At 44.0% G+C, this 24,608-nt stretch overlaps 1 protein-coding gene and 1 long non-coding RNA gene across 4 annotated transcripts in view; one reads left to right on the top strand and one right to left on the bottom strand.

The window, feature by feature from the left end:
• The window catches only part of LOC138351312 (uncharacterized), a 52,851-nt gene extending 42,617 nt beyond the window's left edge, over positions 1–10,234 (bottom strand). Inside the window, exons 1-2 of the long non-coding RNA XR_011222406.1 lie at positions 8,891–10,234; positions 7,633–7,863 (exon numbers count right to left, since the gene is read on the bottom strand). This is a non-coding gene — a long non-coding RNA (uncharacterized lncRNA). The remainder of the gene's footprint in view (positions 1–7,632; positions 7,864–8,890) is intronic.
• LOC123763287 (titin homolog) overlaps positions 1–23,686 on the top strand; it is a 60,214-nt gene extending 36,528 nt beyond the window's left edge. The window contains exons 5-15 of one of the 3 annotated variants that reach the window (XM_045750417.2): positions 530–4,129; positions 4,681–6,033; positions 6,910–7,764; positions 10,241–10,389; positions 12,067–12,388; positions 12,763–12,935; positions 15,451–15,642; positions 17,796–17,972; positions 18,538–18,624; positions 20,190–20,395; positions 21,273–23,686. In XM_045750417.2, the coding sequence (XP_045606373.2) occupies positions 530–4,129; positions 4,681–6,033; positions 6,910–7,764; positions 10,241–10,389; positions 12,067–12,388; positions 12,763–12,935; positions 15,451–15,642; positions 17,796–17,972; positions 18,538–18,624; positions 20,190–20,395; positions 21,273–21,513 (7,355 nt within the window). In that variant the 3' untranslated portion in view covers positions 21,514–23,686. The remainder of the gene's footprint in view (positions 1–529; positions 4,130–4,680; positions 6,034–6,909; positions 7,765–10,240; positions 10,390–12,066; positions 12,389–12,762; positions 12,936–15,450; positions 15,643–17,795; positions 17,973–18,537; positions 18,625–20,189; positions 20,396–21,272) is intronic. The other 2 variants (XM_045750418.2, XM_045750422.2) reach the window with 2 other exon arrangements.
• Positions 23,687–24,608: the final 922 nt, after the last annotated feature.

Consider the following 24,608-nt stretch of genomic DNA (forward strand, 5'->3'; position numbering starts at 1 on the left):
AGCCAAGTGATCCTTGTGGATTAGATCCAGCCACTTTTGCATGGATAATTTGGATGTGCCCAAGGCTTGATCGGTGCTGTTAAGAATATTCAATCAGTTTAGCTAACATTGTTAAATGCAATTTTTTTAATTTTTTTAATTTTAGCTTATTTGTAAACAGTTCTAACGAATAACACAGGCGGTTATGACTTAGTGTAACGGAGCAATGAATACTTGTTGATGTCGTAACACGTTACATGTAACAATATATTATAAAATCAGCTGATGCTTATTTAATCTGCATAGATATAATTAATCTGCATGGCCAAACTGTAACTTGTAAAGCGAGATTTGTTCTATATCTTGTTTATATTTGACCAAAATGGCTTTAATTTACTGTTAACACCTGCCGACAAGCTTATAATAAACAAAATAACCCCCCATGCACCGGCTTGTAGATGTTAGCTTCCTCATGTTCAAAGACACACGAAGGGCCAGAAAGTCTTATCAATGTTGTAGTGTGATTCTCTTGTTTCTGTCTTGTCACCAGACCACGAGGACCACTTAGCCATCACACTCTTGCCAAAGAAGAACAGAGACGCCAGAAGACATAGCACGAAAAGACACGGGAAAACAAAGGAGATAAAAGAGAGTACAGTTGCCCCTGAGACTGGAGTTACGAGGAACCGGGTCTCACAGGAGGAGACTGACGGGCTCGGAGACACCACGGAGGTGGAGACAGGAGGTCCAGTACGCAGGGAGCGACAGGAGGGTGTCGTCCACGTTGATGGGAAACACAAGACTAAGGACGACGAGACCAAGAACCAAGCAGCTGAGGATAACACGCTGGAAGAAATTATTGAGAAAAAAGACCAGAATGCCAACGAGAAAGACCAGAAGAAACTAACCGATGAGAAAGACCAGAAGAAGATAGTTGACGAGAAAGATCAGAAGAAAGTAGCCGATGATAATCACCAGAAGAAAGTAGTCAATGAGAAAGACCAGAAGACAGTAGCCGATGAGAAAGACCAGAAGACAGTAGCCGATGAGAAATACCAGAAGCCAGTAGCCGATGAGAAAGACCAGAAGACGGTAGCCGATGAGAAAGACCAGAAGAAAGTAGCCGATGAGAAAGACCAGAAGAAAGTAGTCTATGAGAAAGATCACAAGAAAGTTGCCGATGCGAAAGATCACAAGAACGTAGCCGATGAGAAAGAGCAGAAGAAAGTAGCCTATGAGAAAGACCAGAAGAAAGTAGCCAATGAGAAAGATCACAAGAAAGTAGCCGATGAGAAGGACCAGAAGAAAGTAGCCTATGAGAAAGATCACAAGAAAGTAGCCGATGAGAAAGATCACAAGAACGTAGATGAGAAAGAGCAGAAAAAAGTAGACGATGAGAAAGACCAGAAGAAAGTAGTCTATGAGAAAGATCACAAGAAAGTTGCCGATGCGAAAGATCACAAGAACGTAGCCGATGAGAAAGAGCAGAAGAAAGTAGCCTATGAGGAAGACCAGAAGAAAGTAGCCAATGAGAAAGATCACAAGAAAGTAGGCGATGAGAAGGACCAGAAGAAAGTAGATAATGAGAAAGATCACAAGAAAGTAGCCGATGAGAAGGACCAGAAGAAAGTAGCCTATGAGAAAGATCACAAGAAAGTAGCCGATGAGAAGGACCAGAAGAAAGTAGCCTATGAGAAAGATCACAAGAAAGTAGCCGATGAGAAAGATCACAAGAAAGTAGCCAATGAGAAAGACCAGAAGAAAGTAGTCAATGACAAAGATCACAAGAAAGTAGCCGATGAGAAAGACCAGAAGAAAGTAGTTGATGATAAACATCACAAGAAAGAAGCCGATGAGAAAGACCAGAAGAAAGTAGCCAATGAGAAAGATCAGAAAAAAGTAACCGATGAGAAAGACCAGAAGAAAGTATCCGATGAGAAAGACCAGAAGAAAGTAGCCGATGAGAAAGACCGGAAGAAAGTAGCCGATGAGAAAGACCGGAAGAAAGTAGTTGATGATAAACATCACAAGAAAGTAGCCGATGAGAAAGACCACAAGATAGTAACCGATGAGAAACACCAGAAGAAAGTAGCCGATGAGAAAGACCAAAAGAAAGTATCCGATGAGAAAGATCACAAGAAAGTAGCCGATGAGAAAAAACAGAAGAAAGTAGCCTATGAGAAAGATCACAAGAAAGTAGCCGATGAGAAAGATCACAAGAAAGTAGCCGATGAGAATAACCAGAAGAAAGTATCCGATGAGAAAGAGCACAAGAAAGTATCCGATGAGACAGATCACAAGAAAGTAGCCGATGAGAAAGACCAGAAGAAAGTATCCGATGAGAAAGACCCGAAGAAAATAGCCGATGAGAAAGACCGAAAGAAAGTATCCGATGAGAAAGATCACAATAAAGCAGCTGATGAGAAATACCAGAAGAAAGTAGCCGATGAGAAAGATCAAAAGAAAATAGCCGATGAGAAAGACCAGAAGAAAGTAGACAATGAGAAAGTCCAGAAGAAAGTAGCCGGTGAGAAAGTCCAGAAGAAAGTAGCCGATGAGAAAGACCAGAACAAAGTAGCCGATGAGAAAGACCAGAAGAATGTAGCCGATGAGAAAGATCAGAAGAAAGTAGCCGATGAGAAAGACCGGAAGAAAGTAGCCGATGAGAAAGACCAGAAGAAAGTAACCGGTGAGACAGATCACAAGAAAGTAGCCGATGAGAAAGACCAGGAGAAAGTAGCCGATGAGAAAGTCCAGAAGAAAGTAGACAATGAGAAAGTCAAGAAGAAAGTAGCCGATGAGAAAGTCCAGAAGAAAGTAGCCGATGTGAAAGTCCAGAAGAAAGTAGCCGATGAGAAAGATCACAAGAAAGTAGCCGATGAGAAAGATCACAAGAAAGTAGGTGATGAGAAAGATCACAAGAAAGTAGCCGACGAGAAAGACCAGAAGAAAGTAGCCGATGAGAAAGATCAGAAGAAAGTAGCCGATGAAAAAGACCAGAAGAAAGTAGCCGATGAGAAAGACCAGAAGAAAATAGCCGATGAGAAAGACCAGAAGAAAGTATCCGATGAGAAAGATCACAAGAAAGTAGCCGATGAGAAAGACCAGAAGAAAGTAGCCGATGAGAAAGATCACAAGAAAGTAGCCTATGAGAAAGATCAGAGGAAAGTAGCCGATGAGAAAGATCAGAAGAAAGTAGCCGATGAGAAAGACCAGAAGAAAGTAGCCGATGAGAAAGACCAGAAGAAAGTAGCCGATGAGAAAGACCAGAAGAATGTAGCCGATGAGAAAGACCAGAAGAAAGTAGCCGATGAGAAAGGCCAGAAGAAAGTAGCCGACGAGAAAGTCCAGAAGAAAGTAGCCGATGAGAAAGATCACAAGAAAGTAGCCGATGAGAAAGATCACAAGAAAGTAGCCGATGAGAAAGATCACAAGAAAGTAGCCGATGAGAAAGATCACAAGGAAGTAGCCGATGAGAAAGATCACAAGAAAGTAGCCGATGAGAAAGATCACAAGAAAGTAGCCGATGAGAAATATCACAAGAAACGGGGACACAAAGACCAAGATGAAGATGGTGCGAAAAAAGAGAAATTAGTTCTAACAGAAAATGTCAATGAGGAAGTTGATGAGGATAAGGACCAGGAAGAAGCTCTTGAGGATGAAGACCAGGAAGAAGCTCTTGAGGATGAGGACCAGGAAAAATCTCTTGAGCATGAGGACATGGCGGAAGACATAGATGATTTCCCTGAGAAAGCTGAGGAAAATGGCCATGAACAAATAAGGGGGAATGAAGATGCGTACCAGGAAGAAGTTGATGAATATGTCGTTGAGGATGAGGAGGAAGGTGATGAGGATACAGATGAGGAAGGAGAGGTAGGTACAATTGATGATCCACGAGAGGAAGCTAAACTATACAAGAGAGATAATGCCACAGATAAAATCAAGAGGCAAGTTTATGAAAGTCTAGAGGAGGGAGACACAGAAGTTTTGAGAGGAAAGTCTGAAACAATTAACGAAGCTGTGGTTGACGAGGACACAGATGATGGTGACGGTGATGATGATGATGATGATGGTGATAATCTAGATGACACAGATGGTGAGCCGGGTAAAGACAGTGCGGGCGACTTGCAAGCTACTGACCCAGTCTACAGTAAGATGCTGTTGTGTAACCCCTCTTCCTGATCTTCCTTATCTTACTGATCTTCCTGAATTCCCCTTATCTTTCTGATTCCCCTGATATTTCTGACTGCCCTGTTCTTCCCGATTCCCTGTTCTTCGTGTTCCCCTGCTTCCCTTCTCACCCATTTTACCGTAATTTTACTGTTTATTTTATAATATTTAAATTCTATGATGTTTCTCTTGTTCCAGTTTTTAAATATTGTATAACTCATTATTGTAAATAAAGTCAAATTTAGTGTAAATTATTTAATTTGACAAAGTCACACAATATAACCAATTTGTAAATACATGAGAAATAAGGTGAGAGTTACCAAGCCAACTAAACCCCAGTCTTTCATTAGAAACAATAACTACAACCACACAGTTCAGTACGTACTTTTTAACAATCACTTTCTTATACAAAAATATGTGTGGAAATGTCTAAAGCAAGCTATAGGGCATTTTCTCTAGAATGTTTAGATTCGCAGATGTTGTTCTAAACTAATACTGTCAAGTTATTAATAGGCACTTTTGTTGTTTTAGCTGCTGGTGAAGAGACGCAGGCAGGTGCACTACCTAAGCAAGCTGCACAGAAGCAAGCAGTGCCCAAGAAAGAGGTGGAACCCGTTGGTATCTTCGAGAAGTTCGTTAATATTGTCTTCGGCTTGTCTCCACACGAGCGCGATAACAAAAAATGGGCGCAACCATGGCAAACACACGAAGAGTTCAAAAAGAAGCCCGCCGAAAAGCCTGTAGAGGTCAAAGTTGATAGGTCAAAGGGCGGACTTATCCACAGTTTCGTCAATATCTTCTTCGGTGAATCCAAAGCCTACGTACGGGACCCGAAGTGGGCTGAACCCTGGCAAACCCACAAGGAGCACAAGAAGCAACCCAAGAAAGAACCTGAGCCCGTGAAGAAAGTAGAAGCTACAGGAGGGATTTTTAATAAGTTTGTTGATATAATCTTTGGAGAGCAACCGAAGGAAGAAGCGCGTGATGCCAAATGGTCTCAGCCCTGGCAGACTCACAAGGAGCACCAGAAGAAGGCCAAAGACGAACCTGTAAAGGAGAAGAAAGAACGTGTCGTGTCGTCGGGTGGAATTATTGATTCTTTCGTTAGCCTCATCTTTGCCCCGGCGCCTGAAGAGACTAAACGTGATCCCAAATGGTCGCAACCTTGGCAGACCCATCCAGAATTTTCTAAGAAAGCCGAAAAGAAGGTAGAGAAGAAGGTAGAAAAAGAAACGGTCCGTGTTGATACTTCCGGTGGACTTATTGACTCATTTGTTCAGCTCATTTTCCCCACAACTCCTGCGGATACCAAACGTGACCCCAAATGGGCCCAGCCGTGGCAGACCCATCCAGAATTTTCTAAGAAAGCCGAAAAGAAGGTAGAGAAGAAGGAAGAAAAAGAGAAGGTCCGTGTTGACACTTCCGGTGGACTTATAGATTCATTTGTTCAACTCATTTTCCCCACAACTCCTGCGGATACTAAACGTGATCCCAAATGGTCGCAACCTTGGCAGACGCATCCAGAATTTTCTAAGAAAGCCGAAAAGAAGGTAGAGAAGAAGGAAGAAAAAGAGAAGGTCCGTGTAGATACTTCCGGTGGACTTATTGACTCATTTGTTCAACTAATTTTCCCCACAACTCCTGCGGATACCAAACGTGATCCCAAATGGGCCCAGCCGTGGCAGACTCACAAGGAATTCAGTAAAGCTCCAGCTTCTAAACTGCAGCCTCTCAAGGCCAAAGATGTTCCAGAAGTAGTTCCTAAGCCTGAGCCTGCTGCCGTCCCCAAACCAGAACCAGTTCGTGTACCAGTGGTAGAACCAAAGCCAGTCGTTGAGGAACCAACTGTGGCAGAGGCAACGTTTCCTGCTGAGGAAGTGGCAGGTAGGTGTTGTAGGGTTTGTGTTGTTAGCTTACCTTTAGACACCCACTTAAGAAAGTCGTTCTTTTGTGCCTGATTCCTCGGTGTCCGTAGTTTCTCTGCATTTTAATATTCACCCGATACTTTATAAAATTTGATCAGGACAATGAAAGAGAGAGAGAGAGAGAGAGAGAGAGAGAGAGAGAGAGAGAGAGAGAGAGAGAGAGAGAGAGAGAGAGAGAGAGAGAGAGAGAGAGAGAGATAGAGAGATAGAGAGAGAGAGAGAGAGAGAGAGAGAGAGAGAGAGAGAGAGAGAGAGAGAGAGAGAGAGAGAGAGAGAGAGAGAGAGAGAGAGAGAATACAACACCAGCACAACGATGCTACAGCTACAATATATGCTTTACAATTTACTAGTGAATATTATGTCAAGGGAGACCTGGACACCACTACCGATATCTGGCTCTAACACTTTCCAGTAACATAGAACTGCTTTTATAATGCTTTAGCTGCATAATAAGGTAAACAAAATATGCTTGCAACATATGCCTGAAATATATGCTTGCAATATATATATGCTTTCTTGATAATATATTGCATCATATATGCAAACGTTTGATATATAGCTAATAGTTTTAAAGCTTAGAGATTTTACAGCTAATTTCCTTTAGCGCCCTCAGGAGAGCTAGAAGCACGACATCATGAATTATTTCATTCGAGGTCAAACTAAGTGTAACTTTTGACGAATTTAAGTAAGACTTAAGTGCTTGTGTGTGACCAACTTAGAGAGGGAGGAGTGATGCTCCTGAGGGCGCTATGGTGTCACCAGATGGGATGGTCTCCTAGAGAAGGAAAGGTCTTGCTGTCATGGTAACTTTCTAACACTTCTTCGTGACTCAAAGGTGAAGATGCAGTGCTCAGCGACACCGACGATGAAGGTGAGGATCATGCTGAAGGATCTGATGAGGAATCTGACGAGGACGAGGTGGATACTGACAAAGATGATGATGATGGGGAGGAAGAAGGAACTGATGAAGACGAAGAAATCAGCGATGAAGTAGATGATGAGGACAAAGATCAGGATGAGGATGATACAGATGAAGAAGTTGCCGAGGCAGTAAAAGAAGATGAAGAAGATGAGGAAGATTCAGATGAAGAATCCCCTGAGGTAGTCAAAGACGCTGCGGAAGACACTGATGATGAAGATGATGAAGACGATGAAGAAGATGATGAAGAAGATGACGAAGACTCAGATGAAGAATCCCCTGAGGTAGTCAAAGACGCTGCGGAAGACACTGATGATGAAGATGAAGACGATGAAGAAGATGACGAAGACTCAGATGAAGAATCCCCTGAGGTAGTCAAAGACGCTGCAGAAGACACTGATGATGAAGATGATGAAGACGATGAAGAAGATGACGAAGACTCAGATGAAGAATCCCCTGAGGTAGTCAAAGACGCTGCGGAAGACACTGATGATGAAGATGACGAAGACGATGAAGAAGATGACCGCATTGTTGCAGCCGACACTAAGAAAACTACCAAGAAAGCTTCAATTCTTAAGAAAAGAGGGATCACAAAAAGTGAAGTTAAGAGAGCTAGGAAAACTGGTGTTAAGGACCAACCTGATGACGATGACGAGTCTAGTGACGAACGTGAGACAGCTGAAGGCGAAGCTGACGAAGCAGGAGACGAATCAGATGGCGATCAAGACGAAGGTGACGACGAGATCATCATCCACAGCCCAGACGACGAAGGTGTGACAAGCAAGCTTCCTACAGACGGTCCGCCTCGCCTCACTGCTTGCTGCTGCCGCTCCTCTGCCTTGGATGTTCTCTCTCTTAAACCTTTACAACCTGTTGATTATGCTTGAGTGACTTACAGTACAAGACCATATTCATCCTACCATTTGAGTTATGGACTATTTCTGTACTTATAAGTTATATTGCAACTATGTCAAGCTAATCAAATACGCCTTCTGTCTTATGTATTCACTGCTGTTTAATATTTCCACGAAACTATTTTGCATAATAATATTATATAAATAATATTTTAAATGTTCCTCTGCGTCCAGCGACTTGTGTTGTTCTTCTACAGCTGCTCTGCTATGCCTACTATATATCATAGATATTCAGTAGTATTCTTATAACATAGAATCTCAGTAATGCAACTAACTACCTAATGCCATAGAATAGCGTTCAGACATTCAATATATATAATTTTTGCTTCATTCTACGCCATAATACTCCACAAAGTTGTAATATTATTGTAGTGTCCTCTCGTGTTCAAGCTATGAGTAGCAGGTTTGAACACGGGTTACTGATTGGTCACTTAGATTGCACCAATAATTGCAATACTTGAATTGTATTTCTGAGGCTTTGATTAATACTTGTATAGTTTCACAACACGTCTTTGTCTTAGTCTAGAGAAGACCAAGTCTTCCTCCGGAGACTTTTATAGCCATAGTCGCTCCAGGGTCCTGGCTTCTATACCCAACCATGTCTAACATAATATATTTATATAATGTAACATACGCTGCAGGAACGCGCAAGCCATATATATTGTTAAGAACTGTAAATGACACAACCAGGATTCAAACGCATAATCACCCCCAAACGTACACAGTACCGTGACGATCAATGGTAAGTTGATCACGGTACTGTGTACGTTTGGGGGTGATTCTAGATATCATGGGTTCGATATCATTTTGAGTTTTTAGTGATATATATAATAATAATAACTGTCAAAGACAATTGGCTTGAGGAGCCAACCCAGGAGCAACTAAGAAAGTATGGTCATAGTTTTGTAAGTAGCTTAGAGCAGCCCTGGCAAAAACAACACGCAGATTACCATTAAGCATTACTTGATAAGTATATGGTTCACCTAATGTGCTTTAACCCATCCTCCAGCTCTGTTTTTCTTACTGGTGATGAGTTGATGAATGCCTTAGTCTTGCCCACCACGACTAATACCGATGGTCGACCAGAGACAACCATCTTCCAGCGACCCATCTATACCTCTTGCTGGTGGTGGATCAGAGACAACCATCTTCCAGCGACCCATTTATACCTCTTGCTAGTGGTGGATCAGAGACAACCATCTTCCAGCGACCCATTTATACCTCTTGCTGGTGGTGGATCAGACACAACCATCTTCCAGCGACCCATCTATACCTCTTGCTGGTGGTGGATCAGAGACAACCATCTTCCAGCGACCCATTTATACCTCTTGCTGGTGGCGGATCAGAGACAACCATCTTCCAGCGACCCATCTATACCTCTTGCTGGTGGTGGACCAGACACAACCATCTTACAAAGGTTTATTAGGTGAACCACGCTAGTAATAAGATAATGCAGGATTAAGGTATTGTATTTAAAGTAGAGCTAAATAGTAACTCATGAAACAGCAGTGAATTCAGGAGGCATAATGAAGTGAAAGCATGAACACACACACTACTCCCCGCCGACTGTTTTCAACACCCGCCAGTAGTGTGTTCGCTGGTCTCGGGTCGTTTCCCCCCCCCCCCCACCCCACCCCCCACCCACCAAAACTATTAATACCAATTACACCTATAATTTGAGCAAATACAAAATCATATCATTATGATTTAAATAATCAGTTAAACAAAAATTGAACTTTATAAAAATGAATAATTAGTGAATAATGATGCCTCATTAAATTATTATTTTGAAGTTCTTGTAACCACCTATTACTGTAATTATTGACCTCGTGTTAGGCCTTCATCACATGGGATATATACACCCAGAGGTGAACCCCGCGTGTTGGTGTAAACATCTTGACCCAGATTCACGAAGCATTTACGCAAGTACTTACGAACGTGTACATCTTTCCTCAATCTTTGACGACTTTGGTTACATTTATTAAACAGTTTACAAGCGTCGAAACTTCCTAATCAACTGTTGTTATTGTTATAAACAGCCTCCTGGTGCTTCGAAGCTCATTAACTGTTTAATAATTGTAAACAAAGCCACCAAAGATGGAGAAAAGATGTACAGGTTCGTAGTGCTTGCGTAACTGCTTCCTGAATCTGACCCCTTGAGTTTACGTTTATACTGAATGATGTCTAGTGCTAAAGTAAACTTGTTGCCTGATTGTGGCGTCCTAAATCCCGAGGTTGATAGGCCTAGCACCAAACCAGACCTGAACCAGGAATCTCTGTACATTGACTGGGTATACCGGCAGGTGACTAACTGTGATGACTCCCCCTACAAGGTGCAGGTGCAGCTCCTGCGGCAGCTCCTGCTGGTACCCAACCGGTGGCTGACGCCCCCGAAGCCGCCGAGCAGCAGGTACTGGTGGAAGAGAGCGAGGCACCGCAAGTTCCTCAGGCAGCTCCAGCACTGGAGGAGGAGGAGGAACAGGTAAGACACGAGCACCTGGTAAATACGTGAGCGGGAGGACGAAGGGGAGGGAGAAACCACCGAGGAAGAATAGGAGGAGGTTTTAAAGTTTTTTAAAAGGAGGTTTTGTTCTTGGCCTTACAAGGCCAAGAATAGTTTCGAAAGCAATGCACGAATAGTTTTGATAATAGCGTCAGTAAATAACCGAGTGGATAGCACTTGTGGGTCGTAGTCCTAAGGATCCGGGTTCGATTCCCGCCCCAGGCAAAACAAAATTGGGCAGAGATTTTTTTAGCTTGATTCCCTTAATAGCCTAACACTGGCACCCCCCACCCTGTGCCAGTTGAGTACGACGGGGTCGCCATAGCCTGTGCTGCTTGCAACTTGTTGTTCCCAGTAGCTGTATCTAAAACAACAACAGTAGCCTAGCACTAGATACAGTAGGTACCTGGGCATTAGACAGTCCATGCGGGCTACATTGTGTGTGTGTGTATTCACCTAGTTGTATTCACCTAGTTGTGCTTGCGGGGGTTGAGCTCTGCTCTTTCGACCCACCTCTTAACTGTCAATCAACAGTTACTACTATCCCCCCCCCCCCACACACACAGTAAGCAGCCAGCTGTCTAACTCCCAGGTACCTATTTACTGCTAGGTAACAAGGGCATCAGGGTGAAAGAAACTCTGCCCACTTTGTTTCTGCCATCACCGGGATCGAACCCGGACCCTTGGATTACGAGTCCAGAGCGCTGTCCACTCAGCTATCAGGTCCCCACTTGGTGTGTGTGTGTGTGTGTGTGTGTGTGTGTGTGTGTGTGTGTGTGTGTGTGTGTGTGTGTGTGTGTGTGTAACACGCACGCGCGCGTGCAGTCAATATATTACATAACCGACGGTTAGTAAGACAAGGTCCAACAGCTAACAGCTCGACCCTGCAGGCACGGTTGAAAACAAAAATACTAAATTAATTTTACTTTAAAGTTCCGATCTTTAAAGGTATTGATCTACAACAAATTGATCTCTGCAGGCAGCAGCATCTGGCGGTGAAGTGTTTAGTGTGGGAATGTGACTGTAGGGTTCCTTGCTGTCACTTTACCTGCTGTGTGGACACCATCGTGAAATTATGTTGTTAGCTGTAGTGCCTGACTGTGGTTAAATACTAGTGCCTAGTAGTAGGCATCCATCAGTCTCAGGAGACTATGGAGTTGCGCTCTGGTGTCGGCCTGGTCTGGAGTGGCCTCACCAGGGCGCAAAGCCAGGGTAGGTTGATTCGGGGGAGAAGCTGTTACCCACTAGTGCCTAAGGGTAATGAAACACTAACAAATTAGCACTAGTGCCCAAGGGTAATGAAACACTGTAACAATCTAAACACTAGTACCTAAGAGTAATGAACAATCCCACCACAGAGACACTCTCGTATTAAACATGCCAAATTAAAGCAACACAACCCAACCAAAAACATTCCAAACCTACAGCAACAAAATCACATTCACGTCTAACGATTTAGCATATAACACAGTGATGCGTGACACAACACCCCAATCCATACATATATCGGCTGACGCTCAATAAACTTTACAATATAATTTGTCATATCCGCGCCAAGCCTAAAAGTTTTGTCGAAATGACAAAATGAAAAACATTTCATCTCGTCTAGAAAGTTCAGGTGCTGTTCATATGACAAGACGCTGTGTGTGTCGACAGATAGTGGTGGTTCCTACGGCCTTCCGCTCCAGAGACCGTCTGGAAGCCATCTTGGGCCTGGACGAGTCCTCGCAAGACGCCGCCGCCCGCACTGACCCCATCGCTGACGCCACACTCAAGGAACTCAAGAAAATTTACGAGAGCACCATCAAGCCCCTGGAGGTGCTCTACAAGTACAAGGACATCTCCAACCGACACGTATCCGACGCCGAGCTCTTCGGCACGCCGCTCATCCTGCTGGTGGGGCCTTACTCCACCGGCAAGTCCTCCTTCATCAACTACCTCTTGGGCGTCGAGTACACGAAGCGGGCGCTGAAGACAGGTGGGTGCTGCAAGCTCTCACAGCTATCACTTTAGTTGTTGTTGAATGTAATGGTTTCACGACCTGCAAGTGTGAGGAAGCTTGTTGGTGTGGGTGAGGCTTACTGGTTGTGGGGGGGGGGGAAGCCTCACTGTTGTGGGGGAAGCCTCATTGGTGTGGGGAAAGCCTCATTGGTGTGGGGGGAAGCCTCATTGGTGGGAGGGAAGCCTCATTGGTGGGGGGGGGGGGAAGCCTCACTGGTGTTGGGGAAGCCCCAGTGATGTGGAGGGGCAAGACGAGAGAGAGAACAGGAGGGAGAGCTGGGGGGGAATTAGCGACAAAGGAGAAGTAAGGAGAGTCGAGGAGGCCAACAGGTGTGTGTGTATGTGTTTCAGGGACGCCGCCCAGCCACGGCGTGTTCCGTGTGGTGCAGTTCGGGGAACAGGACACCGAGCTGGACGGCACCGACCTCAGCGCTCACTGGTCTTTCACCTCACTTCAGAAGTTCGGACAGAACTTCATAGATCAGCTTCATGGCAAAGCTTTCAACAGCCCTCTACTGAAGAAGGTAGGACGCTCATTAATCCCACTGTGAACTATATTATATATATATATATATATATATATATATATATATATATATATATATATATATATATATATATTTAATTTCTCTAAGCGACCAAGAAAGATTTACATAAACATCCATACGTATTGTGCACAAGTAAAATAAAAAATCATTTATCAACCAATTCGCATGAGGTAGGCTGTGCATGATGTCCTTAATTTACGAATACATTAGAGCTGAGGCAAAAGTCCAGCGGTTGTTTCAGTTGTTGGACTTATGTGATTATGTGAAGACGAATACCGGCGTTTGTATTGGCACAGTTCATTCCAGGTATGGGGAGGGGAAGGAAAGGCAACTAGAAGAGAAAGTGTTCTTTTGAAATGTCTAGATATGTCCACAGCCCACCCCAAGACACACTACCATCCCCAAGCTTTGTAAACGCTAATTAATGACACTGTAAAAAGACAATTCGAAAACTGTTTATGGAGGACAGACGTAAATCTGTGTATTTATGTATGTAGGTTTGATTAGCATTTTAAAAACACTACAATCACCTTCTGTGGTTGATTGTTCAATAAATCCCTGAACTATATGTTTAATAGATCTCTAACCCTGTCCATTGAGGACAGAAGAAAATGTATATATGCTGTTCAGCATTGTAAGCATGTTCGGCCATGTCTGTGGTAGAAAAATAATAATAAAACTCCCCAAGCCACCTTGTGGAACACACAACCAACCACGCAAGTCTACTCTGGCATGCTGAATTATACAGTGGAAATAATCTTCCTTCCCTTAACGTGTACTCGGGTGTGACCTGTAGTGTTGATGGAAGCACAAGTTATCCACTCCAGCGTGGAGGCCTGGTGGGACCTTGTCGCCGGCGGTGGGACTGTTTCAGAGGCCTGGTGGGACCTAGTTGCCTGCGGTGGGACTATTTCAGAGGCCTGGTGGGACCTTGTCGCCGGCGGTGGGACTGTTTCAGAGACCTGGTGGGACCTAGTTGCCTGCGGTGGGACTATTTCAGAGGCCTGGTGGGACCTTGTGGCCTGCGGTGGGACTGTTTCAGAGACCTGGTGGGACCTAGTTGCCAGCTGTGGGACTATTTCAGAGGCCTGGTGGGACCTTGTGGCCTGCGGTGGGACTGTTTCAGAGACCTGATGGGACCTAGTTGCCAGCTGTGGGACTATTTCAGAGGCCTGGTGGGACCTTGTGGCCTGCGGTGGGATTGTTTCAGAGACCTGGTGGGACCTTGTGGCCTGCGGTGGGACTGTTTCAGAGACCTGGTGGGACCTAGTTGCCAGCTGTGGGACTATTTCAGAGGCCTGGTGGGACCTAGTTACCGGCGGTGGGACTGTTTCAGAGGCCTGGTGGGACCTAGTTGCCGGCGGTGGGACTGTTTCAGAGGCCTGGTGGGACCTTGTGGCCAGCGGTGGGACTGTTTCAGAGGCCTGGTGGGACCTAGTTGCCGGCGGTGGGACTGTTTCAGAGGCCTGGTGGGACCTAGTTGCCAGCGGTGGGACTGTTTCAGAGGCCTGGTGGGACCTAGTTGCCAGCGGTGGGACTGTTTCAGAGGCCTGGTGGGACCTAGTTGCCAGCGGTGGGACTGTTTCAGAAACTGTCACTTTCCCTCCACACACAGAGCAGCTCAACAACGCCTCTCGCTCTCAATGTAGTTTTCTTAACATCTGTTATACAATAAAATGCAGCTTATAAATTAGGTGATTATTCGCAGGCAGGAAGCAGCCATCCTTCATCGCCTGTCTTGCAAGATATTTTGGATATAAATTCTAGTACTTTATAATGTGGAATTATGATTCCAGAATTACTTAGGAATTACTTTTGAATAACACGCGCAAGGGAACTTAGCGATTTGCATATACAGGACTTATTTAGGTGTTTGAGGCAGCTGAACACTGGTTGGTTACCAAGCCTAAAGATGAACATAAACCTGGCTCAGCACTAATACCGTACCAGGTTATCTTACCAAAGGACCTCCATAACACCAAGAGTCTCACGGGAATCCCAGTAACCTTAACCTTTTCTCTCAAGGATTAACGTAATCTAAGAAGATATCCATTAACACAAGTGTTCACCCTAAGGACTCTTCCCAGAGGACTTCGGGGCACGCATGCCTAATTGGTTGCTGAGGAAGGTGAATTGGCAGGCTTCTCCAGTAGCCTGTTAGGCATGCGCGCTCTGTCTGCTCTCCACTGACTCCCTCTCCATCCCGGCCCAGCCACTCGCCGCATGTCCACTTGTTGACGACGGTCCATGTACCCAGCTCACCTTCCGTTCTAAACGTAATTACATGTTGAGTATGGCTCATATACCCAGCTGAACTACCATCAAAGACGTAATCCTCAATCTATTACTATATTAGCTTAACAATATATATGATCGAGTAGCACTCGAGGCGGTGTTTTTCAATGCCACAGCTGGAGTATATGCTTCATATGTATTCCTGCGCCAAATTGCCTCTGAAACGTTTGTAACCAATGGAGGACTCTTGCGGCAGGTGACCTTCGTGGAGGCCCCAGGTATCCTGGAGATGCGACGCCCAGGGGAACGACTGTACCCATTCAACGACGTGGCTCAGTGGTTTATCGATCGCGCAGACCTCATTCTCGTCATGTTCGACCACACTAAACTCGATGCTGGCTACGAGCTGGAGGCCATCTTGGATCAGCTAAAGGGACGCGAGGCCCAGGTCAGTGTTATAAATCTAGTTTCTTATAAGAATAAGAAAACAAATTATAGTTTGTGCCGCGCAAAAAGAGAGAGAGAGAGAGAGAGAGAGAGAGAGAGAGAGAGAGAGAGAGAGAGAGAGAGAGAGAGAGAGAGAGAGAGAGAGAGAGAGAGAGAGAGAGAGAGAGCTTGGTTAGCTAGTAATTGTTTAGATTTCACTATTCTGCAATTTTCCGTTAATTTTTATTGAACATTATCACGACCATACAATCGTTTGTATATATATATATATATATATATATATATATATATATATATATATATATATATATATATATATATATATATATATATATATATATATATATATATGTCGTACCTAGTAGCCAGAACGCACTTCTCTGCCTACTATGCAAGGCCCAATTTGCCTAATAAGCCAAGTTTTCATGAATTATTGTTTTTTCGACTACCTAACCTACCTAACCTAACCTAACCTAACTTTTTCGGCTACCTAACCTAGCCTAACCAATAGAGATAGGTTAGGTTAGGTTAGGTAGGGTTGGTTAGGTTCGGTCATATATCTACGTTAATTTTAACTTTAATTAAAAAAAATTGACCTCATACATAATAAAATGGGTAGCTTTATCATTTCATAAGAAAAAAAATAGAGAAAATATATTAATTCAGGAAAACTTGGCTTATTAAGCAAATCGGGCCATGCATAGTAGGCCGAGAAGTGCGTTCTGGCTATTAGGTACGACATATATATATATATATATATATATATATATATATATATATATATATATATATATATATATATATGCAGAATAACCACATATGAAAAATAGAAAATGCTTAACGCGTTTTCGGCTAATTCGCCTTCATCAGAGCAAAGTAGAATGAATCTACTCTGATTCATTCTACTTTGCTCTGATGAAGGCGAATTAGCCGAAAACGCGTTAAGCATTTTCTATTTTTCATATGTGGTTATTCTGCATACTTGGATCAGTGTTTTTGTGATCATTGTTGCATATATATATATATATATATATATATATATATATATATATATATATATATATATATATATATATATATATATATATATATGTCGTACCTAATAGCCAGAACGCACTTCTCAGCCTACTATTCAAGGCCCGATTTGCCTAATAAGCCAAGTTTTCATGAATTAATGTTTTTTCGTCTACCTAACCTACCTAACCTAACCTAGCTTTTTTTGGCTACCTAACCTAACCTTACTTATAAATATAGGTTAGGTTAGGTTAGGTAGGGTTGGTTAGGTTCGGTCATATATCTACGTTAATTTTAACTCCAATAAAAAAAATTGACCTCATACATAGTGAAAAGGGTAGCTTTATCATTTCATAAGAAAAAAATTATAGTAAATATATTAATTCAGGAAAACTTGGCTTATTAGGCAAATCGGGCCTTGAATAGTAGGCTGAGAAGTGAGTTCTGGCTACTAGGTACGACATATATATATATATATATATATATATATATATATATATATATATATATATATATATATATATATATATATATATATATATGTCGTACCTAGTAGCCAGAACTCACTTCTCAGCCTACTATGCAAGGCCCGATTTGCCTAATAAGACAAGTTTTCATGAATTAATGTTTTTTCGTCTACCTAACCTACCTAACCTAACCTAACCTAACCTAGCTTTTTTTGGCTACCTAACCTAACCTTACCTATATATATAGGTTAGGTTAGGTTAGGTAGGGTTGGTTAGGTTCGGTCATATATCTACGTTAATTTTAACTCCAATAAAAAAAAATTGACCTCATACATAGTGAAAAGGATATCTTTATCATTTCATAAGAAAAAAATTATAGTAAATATATTAATTCAGGAAAACTTGGCTTATTAGGCAAATCGGGCCTTGAATAGTAGGCTGAGAAGTGAGTTCTGGCTACTAGGTACGACATATATATATATGTATATATGTATATATATATATATGTATATATATATATATGTATATATATATATGTATATATATATATATATATATATATATATATATATATATATATATATATATATATATATATATTACTGCCTAAACTATGTTGTTTCGTATGATGCCAAGCAAGTAGTTACATGTAAACGAACCCGCTGCTCCTCAGACACGTATCTTGCTGAACAAGGCCGACCAGGTGCCGGCCGAGGAGCTGATCAAGGTACAAGGGAGCCTCTTCTGGAACCTGAGTCCCCTCCTGGGGGTGTCCACGCCCCCGACCGTCTATGCCGGATCCTTCGCCTCCAGGCCCTACCGCACCTCATCTCCAGCCAGACTCTTCCAGGTCCTCTTGCTATCCTCTCTCACCTGCTATCATGTCTCACTAATGATATATAAGCTCTGCTGACAGCATACAATGAGAACTTCAGTAGGAGTCGTGAAAAGGATTCGAATCTATGCTCTGGATGTGTGAAACCTTAATTTCCTGAGGCTTCAGTGGGAGCCTCAGGAACAATAGAGGATTCAGTTGAATCCCAGGTTGCAATGCTTTTGACCATGTCGTGGTGTAGTGGACTAAAGCGTTCGCTTGAACCCAGAGTATAGGTTCTAATCCTCTTCACGGATCCTACTGATCTGCTCATTCATACTTCACGTTAATGTGATTTCTTTGTGCATATTTACGATGGTAATACATATCAAGATATTTCTTGACATACCAAAGTAGTAGAAGTAGTGGTAGTGGTAGTAGTAGTGGTAGTAGTAGTGATAGTAGTAGTAGTATTGTTATAGCACAGTATGTACAGTACTCCAGTACTCCAGGTAAGGACTGCCTGGCCAGTGCCTGTGTGCTTGACCCAGAGATCCATCACCTTTCCCGGGAGAGTAATCTGTTCCTCCCCCCCTTCCAGGCGCAGGAGGAGGCGCTACTCACCGATATCGCCCTCGCTGTCAATTCCCGCGTCGACAACCGTATTGCCATCGCTCGCAGACACGCGGTTAGTGTTGCACTCTTTTAACCCCACTACACCCACTGACACTGGTCAACCCCGTCTCTCTACACCACTACACCCACTGACACTGGTCAACCCCGTCTCTCTACACCACTACACCCACTGACACTGGTCAACCCCGTCTCTCTACACCACTACACCCACTGACACTGGTCAACCCCGTCTCTCTACACCACTACACCCACTGACACTGGTCAACCCCGTCTCTCTACACCACTACACACACTGACACTGGACAACCCCGTCTCTCTACACCACTACACCCACTGACACTGGTCAACCCCGTCTCTCTACACCACTACACCCACTGACACTGGTCAACCCCGTCTCTCTACACCACTACACCCACTGACACTGGTCAACCCCGTCTCTCTACACCACTACACCCACTGACACTGGTCAACCCCGTCTCTCTACACCACTACACCCACTGACACTGGTCAACCCCGTCTCTCTACACCACTACACCCACTGACACTGGTCAACCCCGTCTCTCTACACCACTACACCCACTGACACTGGTCAACCCCGTCTCTCTACACCACTACACCCACTGACACTGGTCAACCCCGTCTCTCTACACCACTACACCCACTGACACTGGTCAACCCCGTCTCTCTACACCACTACACCCACTGACACTGGTCAACCCCGTCTCTCTACACCACTACACCCACTGATACTTGTCAACCCCGTCTCTCTACACCACTACACCCACTGACACTGGTCAAACCCGTCTCTCTACACCACTACACACACTGACACTGTACAACCCCGTCTCTATACCCACTGACCATGGTGAGCCAGGCTCTACACCCACTGACACGGGTGAACCAATCACTCTACACTTACTGACAGTGGTGAACCACGCTCTCTATACCCACTGACGCTGATGAACACATTCTCAACAGCACGACACCCACTGAGGTTCCCTCTCTTACACCACTACACTCTTGTACCACTGAAGTCTCTCTCTTTCAATATTGTATTCAAATATGAAAACACTCTCCACTATAGCCCTCTTTACGCTGCTCCAGTCTTCCAACACTGACTAGCAGCCGATGCTCAAACGCTGTTGATGTTAATTAAGTCATATTGACCCCCTTCTATGTAATGTCTCGTGACCACATGTGAGAGGTCAAACGACGTTGTGTTCGAATCATGCTCCATACCGTCAGATGTGAACAATGAGCTGTATCGGGAGTTCTTGCGTTGAAAAAGAATCTTGTCACAGATAACATCGACCAACATCTGAAAAGCATCTCTGTCATTCTGAACGCTAGAAACACCAATGCATTCTTTATTCTCATCTGACGCAGTAAATATACATGTTAACGTATTTAAACAGACCACACATACACACACACACACATATATATATATATATATATATATATATATATATATATATATATATATATATATATATATATATATATATATATATATATATATATATATATATAATAAAAACGAAGAAAGACTAAGCTAATCTCCAATTGTGATGTTTGCTTTGTTCCATGGTGCGGCGTTTGGGGTGACTGCTTCAGGTGCGAGTGAGGAACCACGCACAAATGGTAGACACCTACCTCACCACCTACTACAAGAACAAGGGCTTCCTCACCAGCAAGCACAAGCTGGCTGAGGACATCGTCGAGAACCCGCACACCTACAACATCTACGAGGGAGTCGGTCTTCTTACCAACATCTCCCGTTACGACCTCCCAGACCCTGAGACCTATAGGGACTTCTTCAGGTAGGTCGCCTTCGGTCCCTCGAGGGGGGCCCGCCATCTTGTATTTGTTCCAAATGCCATTAATGCTATATGACACTGAACCAGAACAATGATTAGACGTGAGGGCGGCTCGTCACACCTGACCCATCAGTTGCTGACCACACCAGGAGACCAGTAGACACACCATGCGTACCAGCTATCTGTCAGTCTGCATCACTGCTTATCAAACACATTCTTACCGATCAAAAATTAATTGTCATTCTTACCAACAACTCCACACACACAACAGTTAACCCACATTGAAGTATAATCCGGGTTGTGGTTGCCGTAGAGTTTTTGTGCTATCTCATGTCGCTCATAAAAAAAAATATCATTCTCCCCTCTGTATGACTAACCATCCTGTGTGATGGGGATTTCTTAGCATCACCTAGTTAGCTTTTTTGACACACTGTACTCCACTTCATATAGTCTAGGGGTAACTGCACTAATGCAGATGTACCTCATTTCTTAATAGAGCAGATAGCGTATCTGCCTAGATAGTGAAGATTGTTATAGTGATGAAGATAGTGTAGATGGGTTAAATCTATGAAGGTTGTTTGTAATGAAGATAGTTCCAGCTGTGAAGGCCGTTTGTAGTGTAGATGGCTTACAGTAATGAAGGTCGTGTGTAGTGTCGATGTGGACTACTTTTTCACCAGAACAGCGCCGAGTACCCATGTAGCTTTGCCTTTGTTGACAGGATCCATCAATCTCCTCAAATATTTTCTAAATATTTAACGTGCATAAAATGTTAAGTGAGAAATCTGATCATGCTTTCAAAATCTGGGTCAAATTTTAATTGTATAAAAGGAAAGTTAAAATTAATTTTATTAACGGCTATTCTGTCTCTCCTCGCTAGGGTTCACAACCTATTCGACTTCCAAACTCTGAAGGAGACTTGCTCGTTCTTCCGTGGATGTCCTCTCACCAAGATTGACGCTGCCATCAGCACCGACTTGCCCGAGCTGCTGGAGCGTTACCGTCGTCTGCTGGAGGCCGCCATCGCTGCCCCGGGCCCCAAGCGGAGGGACGCGGCCCCCGTGCCCGCCCCGTCCACCCGCGGCTCTGTTCCCGCTGCTGCGACCGCTCGAACGTCTTGAGCCACAAGCGTCTACGTCTTCACACGCCCGCAGCACGACTGACCCAAGTGTGATATTCAAACTGGAGACGCGACTGGCTTAACAAGCCGCCGTGACCCAGCTGATGAAGGGTGGTGGGCGGGCGGGAGTATGACGGGGTCAAACAGGTCACGCCCCCGCCATACCCCCGCGACCGTACTGTGACAGGTTCACCCACCTGGTTCACACGAACTACCCTACTGGAGACTGCTGCCTCTCCTGATTCCCGGGTGGATGGGTGGGTCTCGCTGCCCCTCCACCACAGCGGCGACAGGCGGGCGGCGCCAACCCCTGCATTCCCGCCAACTTTGTTGTCTTCACTGTCCTCCTATACTCTGCTCTTCTACTTTGTTTCTTCTTGTCGCCCTTTGCTCGACAGCCCTAACGACGACCCTCAAGCGACCTGAAGGTGGAGTGCGGGGAAGCCAGGCGAGGGTACGCCCTCTCTCCGCCCCTCAGCTCGTCCTTGGGGTCGTTTCTAACCCAAGCTGTTTTAAGGCGACCTCCGGGCGGAGAAGACTGGGCTACCCTCGGCTGCTCTTTGTCATCACATGGAAACTATCTCCATGTCGACTGATACATCTCACTAGAATAGACAACATTTGGGATTCCTCTTTGCACATCGTCTTAGAGCATTCCGTGTCCTAAGACGGTGGTTTGTGAGAGGGACTCTAAGCTTAGACTGTTGATATCGTCATACATAATTACCAAAGATGTCGGTGGCTCGCCAGGTCTCCTAGATTAAGATTTTTGTTGCTCTATATAAATTACCCTAACATGCTGCGAAAAAATATGTATCATACACATCAATGTCAAAATCTCGCTCATTAGAAGACTGTAAATAATACTTCATTTGTATTAATGTATATACTGCATGGGTAACAGCTTCTCCTCCATATCGACCTACCCAGGCTTTGCGCCCTGGAGAGGACACTTCAGCCTCGACAACCAGAGCGCAACTCCATAGTCTCCCAAGACTGCAGGATGTCTACTACTACTACTGTATAACGGCGTCTTAGTCTAATACATATCAGTACATACTGAGTTCCCAAAGAGACCAAAGACCTCAAGCCAGGGGCCACGGCACATAGGTGAAAAACACATAACTTAGACTTAAGGCTAATTTTACAAGGATGAGTACAATCTAGTCAGCTTGTTACTTCACGAAGGGAAACTGTCTTTCAGACGACCCTCTTACACGACTCTTACGCTAATTATTAAGTCACAGGACCGCTGCTCATCTTCCATTCCTTCAGCGCACCACGAAGAAAAGCGAGTCAGCACAAGATCTCTCTCCGGAATGGAAGGGGGGAACACTATACCACACGTCACAGCTCACTGGAAGCACCAGGAACCCTGCCTTGTGTGCCTAGCTCATTGGCTATTGTTAGGCTGCCACTAATTTACATCGCCTGCTACCGCTATCAGGCCCCTTGCTAACTTGTAATAATATTGTACCACATGTAATCCCGGCAACGAGGTTACTAAATGTTCAGAAAAGCTTGTTACACTATTGGAGATCTTTCGTGGTTAGCTAAATAAAGCCATGTTAAGTTGTTAGTGAGTATGGTAAGGTGTTAGGAATTCTCTGTGGTACCTCTAGCCCTCCCTTACATGGGGTTCAGAGGCCAGGTACTCAAGAGGACCCCCCACTGCCCACCCCACATGAATGTAGCGGTCCCCCCTCCCTAAAAAAAGCAATATATATATATGCATTTTGTTTTCGAGTGGATTTTCTATAGAGTATGAGTAAATTTGTATATTAATGTAAAGTGTCTTGTATATGTTTAATCATGTGATGTTATATATTGAATATTTAGTTGTATAGATGCAGCAATGGGACTCAAAATACCCCTACATCCTTAGCCAGCAAGCTGAGAGACGCTGTCAGCAGCAGCTCCTGACATTGTCACAAGGAAGCTGACATCAGTCTCCCCTTGTTTTACTGTAGACTAGATTTGTTCTATATTCTCTTTAATGGTGACGTTGTCCTTGTTGAGTGAGAGGGCCTGCGGTGGGTGCTGCCCCCTGGGAGCGCCCAGCGGCGGCCCTTGCGTGTGATCAGTGTGTGTATGGTCACTTGTGATATCATGCGTCCCTCCACCCTGTGAAATAACACAATTAGGGAGTGTTGCAATAAACTTACGCCGTCCTAGACTCACTTTCATTGTCCACAATTGTGTGATGGATATATTGTGATGGGTTTCCTAGTTTAGGAAATTCTTGTGTTTAATTTAGGTTGCCTTTGTATTAGTTGTGGGAATTCAGTTTCTAATTTATCTTAAGTTACAATCATATTGGCAATTCCAAATAAAATTGCTCTTGGTTACTTGTGGTTTACAAAGCGTAAATTATCTTGCCATGTTATTAGGAGGAAGAGTAGGTATATGCTTAAGTATAAGCATAGGAGGTTGCTATTATTCCATGAGAGAGTAGCTTGACCCATTTAGCAGGCACCATACGGAGAGTTATCTCATGTTACACTATTTTCATGACTGACCCTGTCCCGGGTGTGTCTATGTAAGATGTTGTTTCTAAGGCACGTTCCTGATTTCTCCATTTCATTTTCACGTAATATAGTCCTTTGTGATGGTGGCACCTCTTGGCTGGTATTGAAGAGGGTTACCACAGACTCGAGTCACAGCCTTGAAGAAGAAATCACAGACAATAGTAGTCACAGCCTTGAAGATGAAACCACAGACACTAGCAGTCACAGCCTTGAAGAAGAAAACCCCACAGAAACTAGTCACAGCCTTGAACAAGTAACCACAGACACCAGTCACAGCAATACCAAACCTTTAATATAAGCGAGCAATGCACTAACCACAGACTCGTCCAAAATTTCCCCCACACACAACATAAAACATATGCTCCTATACACTCCTGTATTGTAACAACAAAATATTGGTGACATAATGGTGTGGCAGTGTAGTCGTGTATACATAATGGTGTGGCAGTGTGTACATTAACAGTGTGGCACAGTGTGGTCGTGTGTACACGAGAGGGAGGGGAACGGTGGGGGTGAGAGAAGGGTCATTTGGGCGAGAGGGAGGGAGGCGTGTCCACGGGGGCTCCAG

This window comes from Procambarus clarkii, chromosome 49 (genome assembly GCF_040958095.1).
Source record: "Procambarus clarkii isolate CNS0578487 chromosome 49, FALCON_Pclarkii_2.0, whole genome shotgun sequence".
NCBI classification, from domain to species: Eukaryota; Metazoa; Arthropoda; class Malacostraca; order Decapoda; family Cambaridae; genus Procambarus; species Procambarus clarkii.